General features: G+C 38.4%; 2 protein-coding genes across 2 annotated transcripts; both read left to right on the top strand.

Moving 5' to 3' along the window:
- Nucleotides 1-1,793: 1,793 nt before the first annotated feature.
- On the top strand, nucleotides 1,794-2,474 carry LOC107611009 (uncharacterized). Its single transcript, XM_016312978.1, has one exon. The coding sequence runs from the start codon at nucleotides 1,794-1,796 to the stop codon at nucleotides 2,472-2,474; it is 681 nt and encodes a 226-aa protein (XP_016168464.1).
- Nucleotides 2,475-2,498: 24 nt separating this feature from the next.
- Nucleotides 2,499-3,237, top strand: LOC107611008 (uncharacterized). The gene is made up of 2 exons (XM_016312977.1): nucleotides 2,499-3,088; nucleotides 3,159-3,237. The coding sequence occupies exons 1-2, from the start codon at nucleotides 2,499-2,501 to the stop codon at nucleotides 3,235-3,237; spliced, it is 669 nt and encodes a 222-aa protein (XP_016168463.1).
- The last annotated feature ends 6,021 nt before the right edge of the window (nucleotides 3,238-9,258 follow it).

Below are 9,258 nucleotides of genomic sequence, written 5' to 3'. Positions count from 1 at the left end.
AAGAGTGAAGAGAAAAGCATGCAAAGTGGAAAAATCATGGAGAATCAAGGATTTGGAGTGCATTCATCGACGCACACGCATGGCAGACGCGCGCACGTGAATTTGAAGTTGCATGGCGACGCGTACGCGTGACATGACGCGTACGCGTGGAAAGCAAATTGCCAAGCGATGCGTACGCATGACCCACGCGTATGCGTCGCAGCTCGCACGTGACCTCATTAAAGTGAAAATGCTGGGGGCGATTTCTGAGCTGCCCAGGTCCAAATCCAACTGCTTCCAGAGCCTATTACATGCAGAAATCAAGAGGAGTCAAAGGGGGGAAGCACATAATTTAGTTTTCTATCATGTTTTAGTTAGTTTCTAGAGAGAGAAGCTCTCTCTTCTCTCTAGAATTAGGTTAGATGTAGATCAGGATTTCTTAGATCTAGGTTTAATTCATGCTTTGATTCACTTTTCCTTTACAATTTCTTGATCTTCTACCTCTACTTTCTCTAGTTTAGTCTTTTACTCTTGTATTTATTTATTTTGTTGTTGATGCACTCTTGTTTCTTCTATTTTCCTTTTAATGCAATTTATGTTTGATTTCTTTTATTGTTAATTTGAGTTGTTGTTGTTAATTTCCTTGCAATTGATAGTGTAGATCTACATTTTTTGCAATTTTATCTTGCTTTTCTTTTTTGCCTTCCAAGTGTTTGATTAAGTGCTTGGAAAGATGTTGGAATAGATTTTTGTGTTCTTGGCTTGGGATGGTAACTTAGGTGAAATTGAGTTACTAATGTCCAAGTCTTGATAATTGGTGTCTATTGACTCTAGCCTTCCACTAAGTTAATTAGTGAGATGGTTAGAACTTGTGGATTAGGATTGGTGTAGCTCATTTGACTTTCTTTTACTTGTTAGAGGATGACTTAATGAGATTGATCCTTGCGATTATCATGTTGTGGTTAGTAACAAGGATAAAGATCCTTGACCATCATTCCTTGCCAAGACCTTTTTACATTTGAGTTTCATTTACTTTCTTGTCATTTACATTTCATGTTCCTTATTCAAAACCCCAAAATACTTGTTTCATAACCAATAATAAGAACACTTCCCTACAATTCCTTTGAGAGACGACCTGAGGTTTGAATACTTCGGTTATTTTTATTGAGGTTTGTACTTGTGACAAACAAATTTTTGCATGAGAGGATTGTTTGTTGGTTTAGAACTATACTTGCAATGAGATTTTATTTGTGAAATTTTATACCAACCAATTTTCTGTTCATCAGATTGGTGGAGCTGTGACGTTAGTTGAGGGGGTTCATGGTGACGAAGATGCGAATGTAGGGGCGGCCGACGGTCACGGTTATGGTGCCACTCATCAAAATAGTCGTGGTGCTAAGGCAAATTTAGCAAATCAAGGCCTGGGAATTGATTCTCTTGGTGAAGAAAACTGCTAATTCAGAATGAGAAAGAGGGCTATGGTGACAGAGAGGACCATATGAGAGAAGAAGGGCTTGCCAATGATGATGAGGACAGCGATATTGAGTATGAAAAATTGGAAGAGCAACTGTTAGAAAATCAAAGGACTTTGGATTTAGCAAAAGAATCAGGAGCAGTGCTATATAACAAAGAAGATGGCATTATGGCTATCTTCCAAGAACAGAATGAAGAAATTACTCAGAAAAGATTGGCAAAACAGAAGGCTAAAGCTAGACGGAGCAGGCCTAAACGTTACAACAAGGTGTCTAATAATAATTTAAAATGATTGTTAGCTCTGGAATATTAGGGGGTTAAGAGGTGATGGGAAGTTTCCAATGGTGAAAGACCTTAAGAGAAAATATAGCTTGAATATGTTAGGCTTGGTAGAGACTAAAAGACAATTAGTGACAAGATTTAATATTTTGAAAATTTGGGGAAATGGTTGTGTGGGGTGGGAGTATGTTGGGTCTGACAGTGCATCTGGCCAGTCGTTGTTAATGTGGGATGATGGTTTCTTTAAAATGAGAAATTGCTATAAAGTTGAGAGATGGTTGTGTGTTGAAGGGATTTTGTCGGAGACTTCTATTAATTGTGCTTTTTTCTTGGTCTATGGTGCACATACTAGAGATGAGAAACTTGTTGTGTGGAAGGAGTTGAGTTACGTGGCTGGCTTGTTTCAAAGACCCAGCTATTTTTTGGGGGACTTTAATGAGATTACACAGGTGGAGGAAAGGCGAGGCTCTGATGGCTTACCTTCAACGACGCAAGATTTTAAGGACTGGATAAACGACATGGGTTTGGTGGAGTTACCGATTACTGACCGTAAGTTTACATGGTTCAGAGGACGTTCATGTAGCCGTATTGATAGAGCTCTGGTTAGCTTGGAATGGCTAGAGGCATTTCCGGAGACTCGCTTAAGAGGTGGTTCACGGGGTTTGTCTGATCACTACTCGATTATAGTGGAGGATAAGAGGCAAAGGAATGGACCAAGGCCGTTCCGAAGTCTAGATTTATAGTTTACACATGACGGGTTTCTAAGAATGGTCAAGGAGGAATGGAGAGGGTTAGGAGAAGTACAATTCACCGAAAATTTGAAGGCTTTGACGGTTCCTTTAGGGAGATGGCATAGAGACAACTTTGGTGATATGGACAAGAAAATCATGAAATTTGAGGAAGAGATTAAGAATAATGATGACATGGTCGGTAATGGGAATTATGATGGAACAGTGGAAGCAAGAAGGAGGGCGCTAGTTACTTGCTGTGAGAAATGGTATGTGAGGAAAGAACTACACTGGAAGCAGATGTCGAGGTCTAGGCATGCGAGGCACATGGATAAAAACACGAGATACTTCCACAACTTAGCTTCCGCGATAAGGAGGAATAATAGGATTGATGCTCTGGTTATTAATGGAAGATTGATAAGAAATCAAGTCAGGATCAAGATTGCCATCAGAGAATTTTATAAGGGTTTATATCATCAAGAGCAGTCTCCTATGGTGTATTTTAGAGATGGTCTGGTAGAAATGATCGGCGAGCAGGATGCTATGGCTTTAGAAGTGCTACCGACTCCTGAGGAGGTTAAAGAAGCAGTGTGGGATTGTGAATCTTCTAAGACTCCAGGAAGTGACGGGTACAACATGAATTTCATAAAAAAGTGATGGGATGATCAAAGCGGTACTGGGTTTCTTCCAATCTTCCAGGTTGCCGACAAATGCTAATGTCATTTGGGTGGCGCTGGCTCCTAAGTTTACTGGTGCTAAGGAAATCAAAGATCTGTGACCGATTAGCATGGTGGGGTGTGTGTATAAGGTAATCTCAAAGATGATGGTTAGGAGAATGAGAGCAATTATGCCAGGGTTAGTAGGCGAGACGCAGAGTGCATTTGTCAAGGGCAGGAAGATTCATGATGGGGCCCTTATCGCGTGTGAAACGATTTAGTGGATCAAAATAAGGAAGAAGGAAGCAACAATAATAAAGTTAGACTTCCATAAAGCATATGATAGAGTCAAGTAGAGTTTTGTAGACCTTGTGTTGTAGAAGATGGGTTTTGGACGGAAATGGAGGGAATGAGTTATGGAGTGTGTCAGTACGTGCTCTATGTCAGTATTGATAAACGGCTCGCCGTCAAAGCCATTCAAGATGGAATAGGGACTGCAACAGGGTGATCCTCTGTCTCCATTTCTATTTGTACTTATTGTCGATGTCCTGCATAGGATGATTGGAGAGGCTGTTAGAAACGGACGCATATCGCCGTTGTTGGTTGTAAGAACCGAAGTTTTTCTATAAAACCGTTTTAATAAAAATAATAATTTTAAGTTCCCGAGATAGATTCAAAATTTAGAAGTTTTAATTTGAAAATATAAAAGTGAAATTTGATTTCAATGAATTTTTCTAAGTTGGAAAATGTATCTTTTGTGATAGGTTTTTGTAAAAATGCGTACTGGCGCTTAAGCTGGCAGTACCGGCTTTAGTCTGTTCAGTACCGTGTATGTTGGAAAAATAAGATTTGGAAAATTGATTTGGTGTTTTGAAAGAACAAAAATAATTTAGAATTAAAAACCGGGCACTAGTTTTAAAGGTTTTAGCCCAAAGTGGGCCAAACGTACTAAAAACCCTAACGGGGTGGACTAGGCCCAAACTGGGCCCAAGGCCCAACATATATATACATGTTTAATGAGCTTTCAGCTCATTTTTCACCTCCAAGAGAGAGAGGCGCAGTTTAAGAGAGAAGGGAGAAGAAAGGGGGGTAACACTATTTATCACCACCTTTCGGGAGCCATATCTTGAGCTACGAAGCTCTAATTGACGAGCCGTTTACAGCCACACGAAACTCTTATCGAGCTCTTCATTTTTATCTAAGAAAATCTGGTGACCTCTAGTAGTGGATAATTGTCGGATTTCGCTCCAATCACCGTTGGATAAGCTTGTCTTGGGAGTTGGTGGTGGCTTTTGATTTGGCTTTGGTGGTTTGGAGCTTGGTGGAAGCTTGTTGGAATCAAGTTTAGTGTTTGAGCATATTGAGAATCGGCCAAGATATGATTTCGGTTTTCTTTATGTAATATGTAATGTTTCGTGAACCTTAGGCTAGTTGACCTTAAGATAAGATTGGATGTTTGGGTGTATATTTAATTGTATGTGATTTTGATGTTTGAAGATAAGTTGTATGGTAGGGATGATGATATAGAGTTGTAGAATGTGGAATATATAAATTTTGATGTTGATTGTTGGTGATTAATGACTATGAATATTAATTATGAGTGTTGTGATTTATTATTGTTTATGAGGATTGTGGGAAAGTGAATGTTGATAATAATTGCTAATGTTGAGATAAATTGTGGAGGAGTATGAATATTAATGTTGATGACAAATGGGTGAAGGATGTGAGCTTTATGAGAATAATGTGAGAAATAAACTTTTTGATGAATTTAGGTAATGTTAGATATTGCTTGGTGATGATAATTGAAACTGATGAGGATTTGTAGTGGTTGTTGATGTTGTTATTGATTGACGATGATTATGAATGTTTATGATGATTTTGGATGTTGATGATTAAGGGTTTTGATGGTGTTGAATGGTGTAATTGGGATATTATGGATGGTTGAGTGACAAACCCCAATTTGACGGTTTGTTTTGCCTTGAATTTAGAACATTTTGATAACCTTTTGTCACATTTAGCCTAAGAATTAGCATGGTTTTGTTATCTCTTCCATGATTGTGCTTAAGTGTAAAAAGCATACTTTTTAAGCCTTATTTTGGTGAATTCTAGTTTCTCTTTGATTCCATAAGATGCCTTGATGTGTTTGCTAGTAATTCCAGGGTTGAAATAGGCTAGGCATGGATCAAAGGAAGCAAGGAAGGAAGCATACAAGTGGAGAGAAGCATAAAAAGTCAAAGAAGCAAAGTCAGCCATGCACGCGCACGCGCACAAGGCGCTCGCGCGCACATTGCAGAATCGACCAGGGACGCGCACGCGTACCATGCGCGCACGCGCCGATGTTGGCACATGACCTCATTAATGCAACACGTGCCTGGCGATTTGAGAGGGTTTCTGAACCCATTTTTGGCGCCAAATTGCTAAGGGAAAGGAATAAAAGGATGAAGGATTAAGGAGAATGCATCATTCATCACTTTCATACTTTTAGATACTTTTCATACTTTAGAAGTTGGAGATAATTAGTTTAGTTTTAGCTTTGTAGTTAGTTTCTAGAGAGAGAAGCTCTCTCTTCTCTCTAGGATTAGGATTAGGTTTAGGTTAATCTCTCTTCTTAGATCTAGGTTTAACTCATGCTTTGATTCATTTTTCATTCACCAATTCCTAATCTTCTCCTCTTCCTCTTTCTAGATGTGTGCTTTAATAATTGTAATTCTTCATTTTGTTTTGGATATATTGTTGTTCCTTGGTTTTCTTTCAATAATGCAATTTGAGGTAATTCATGATAATTGTGATTTCCTTGATTGTTGTTGTTAATTCTTTACATTCAATTGTAGTTAGAATTCATTCTTGTTGTGATTGACTATACTTTTCTTTTGTGCCTTCCAAGTGTTTGATGAAATGCTTGGTTGGATTTTAGTATAGATTTTGTTCCTCTTGGCCTAGGTAGAGTAATTAGTGACACTTGAGTTATCTAGTACCTTTGTTGATTGATAATTGGAGAGATTGCTAATTGGTTTGGAGTGCACTAAGGCTAGTCTTTCCTTGGGAGTTGGCTAAGACTTGTGGCTCAAGTCAATTCATCCACTTGACTTTCCTTTAATTAGTAAGGGTTAACTAAGTGGTAGCAATGAACAATTCTCATCACAATTGAGAAGGATAACTAGGATAGGACTTCTAGTTCTCACACCTTACCAAGAGCCTTTTATAGTTGTTAGTTTATTTTCATTGCCATTTACTTTTCATGCTTCTTATCCAAAACCCCAAAATAACTCATAACCAATAACAAGGGACTTTATTGCAATTCCTAGGGAGAACGACCTGAGGTTTGAATACTTCGGTTTATAAATTTTAGGGGTTTGTTTTAGTGACAAACAACTTTTTGTATGAAAGGATTAGTGATTGGTTTAGAAACTATACTTGCAACGAGACTTCATTTGTGAAATTCTAAACCGTCAAAAATCCAATCATCATTGAGTTGGGAGAAGAATGGTATGGACTTTTATGTTGTTTTGGTATTGTCTGGGTTGTGATTAGTTTGGTTTTGTATTGAGAGTTTTGGTGAAATTGAGGTTTTGAGACTTTTGTAAAAACATATTTTTGGTGAACTTTGACGGATCATAACTTGAGCCTCAGTTTTCAAATTTATTGAAATTTTCTTTAAATTAAAGTTCATTGAAAAATCTTTAAATGGATATAAAGTTTGTAGGAAATGAATTTTTGTAGAGGAAGTTATGTTCATGCAAAATTGTATCAAAATCTGAATTCTGTGCATGCTGCAGAATTTGTGATTTTTGGTTTGTGTGCGCACGCACACCCCTGTGAGTTTTTGAACCTATGCACACGCATAGCCTTGTGCGCATGCACACTCAGGGGAAGGCTTGTTGTTGAGAGCGCTAGCACGACCGGTGTGCACACACAACCAATGAAGTTTTGAATCCTGTGCGCACGCACACATTGGAAGGTGCACTCTGTTGAGGGCCTTCGCACGTCTTGTGCGGATGAACAGAGTTTGAAAATTTTACTCCTTGTGCGTACGCACACCTCTATGCGTATGCACACATTTGAAAGCTTTCCTGGAGCTTGGTGGAAGCTTGTTGGAATCAAGTTTGGTGTTTGAGCATATTGAAAATTGGCCAAGGTATGGTTTCGGTTTCCTTTATGTAATATGTAATGTTTCGTGAACCTTAGGCTAGTTGACCTTAAGATAGGATTGGATGTTTGGGTGTATGTTTAATTGTATGTGATTTTGATGTTTGAAGATAAGTTGTATGGTAGGGATGATGGTATAGAGTTGTGGAATGTGGAATATATAAATTTTGATGTTGATTTGTTGGTGATTAATGACTATGAAGATTAATGATGAATGTTGTGATTTATAATTGTTTATGAGGATTGTGGGAAAGTGAATGTTGATAATGATTGCTAATGTTGAGATAAATTGTGGAGGAGTATGAATATTAATGTTGATGACAAATGGGTGAATGATGTCAGTTTTATGAGAATAATGTGAGAAATAAATTTTTTGATGAATTTGGGTGATGTTAGATATTTCTTGGTGATGATTATTGAAACTGATGAGGATTTGTAGTGGTTGTTGATGTTGTTGTTGATTGACGATGATTATGAATGTTTATGATGATTTTGGATATTGATGATTAAGGGTTTTAATGGTGTTGAATGGTGTAATTGGGATATTATGGATGGTTGAGTTGGGAGAAGAATGGTATGAACTTTTATGTTGTTTTGGTATTGTCTGGGTTGTGATTAGTTTGGTTTTATATTGAGAGTTTTGGTGAAATTGAGGTTTTGAGACTTTTGGTAGAAACAGATTTTTGGTGAACTTTGACGGATCATAATTTGAGCCTCAGTTTTCAAAATTTATTGAAATTTTCTTTAAATTAAAGTTCATTGAAAAATCTTTAAATGGATATAAAGTTTGAAGTAAATGGATTTTTGTAGAGGAAGTTATGATCATTCAAAGTTTGGTGTCAAAATCTGAATTCTGTGCACGCACGCACACCCCTGTGAGTTTTTGAACCTATGCGCACGCACAGCCTTGTGCGCACGCACACTCAGGGGAAGACTTGCTGTTGAGAGCGCTAGCACGACCTGTGCGCACACACAACGAACGAAGTTTTCCAACTTGTGCGCACGCACACGTTGGAAGGTGCACTCTGTTGAGGGCGTTCGCACGTCTTGTGCGGATGAACAGAGTTTGAAAATTTTACTCTTTGTGCGTACGCACACCTCTATGCATATGCACACATTTGAAAACTTTCCTGGGCGTGCGCGCGCACACCTCTGTGCGTACGCACATGCCCTATTTTTCAACTAAAATCTTGTTTTTAACTGTTTAACCTTCCCAACAAGCTTGTAAACTTCTGTGGCACCTATTTAAGATGTTTTGGCTTGCTTTTGGATGTTAAACAAAGAGAAGGTCTTGGAATTATTTGGATATTACTTTGAAAAGTTAGAGAGCGGAGGTTTAGGTTTCTAGTGTACTGAGGATGAGTTCGGTTGAGAGAGAAGGAAGAGTAGTGAACTTGGTGATTTACTGAAAACAAATTGAGAAACTGATGAACTAACGAGTTCGGAATGGAATTAAGAACTGATGATGGTTATTATGAGCTTGATGGATGTTGAAGGAAAGTGTGCTAAACACTATATCCTTAGAATGTTGAGAATTGAGAATTGAAAGTGATTTGAGATGAGAGATGGTGATGCTTTGAGGTCGATGGACTTGTTGGATGTGGATAGGATGCCAGGCACTATATCCTTGGAATGATAGTGTGCCAGGCACTATATCCTTGGAGTGATTTATGATGAAATAGATGTTGTTGTTGTTTTCCTTCTCTGCCGCAAGAGTGTGACAAGCACTATATCTTCGGAATGAGCATGCAAGTGTGCCAGGCAGTATATCCTCGGAACAAAAGCATGCCAGGCGCTATATCCTCGGACGTGGCAGAAAGGCGACATCTGGAAGGATGTGTCGGGTTGGCATTCATAGACCGACAAGTGATATCACGAGCCAATAGGACAGGCATTCATCATGTGCATCTACTATGTGTTTTGTTTGCTTTGCCTAATTGCATCTCTTGTCTAAATGAATAATACGCTTATTTGCTAGTTATTTTACTTGTTGTACA

Source organism: Arachis ipaensis, chromosome B8 (assembly GCF_059453495.1).
Source record: "Arachis ipaensis isolate K30076 ecotype BB chromosome B8, ASM5945349v1, whole genome shotgun sequence".
Classification (NCBI taxonomy): Eukaryota; Viridiplantae; Streptophyta; class Magnoliopsida; order Fabales; family Fabaceae; genus Arachis; species Arachis ipaensis.
This window is presented reverse-complemented; position numbering and strand designations above follow the sequence as displayed.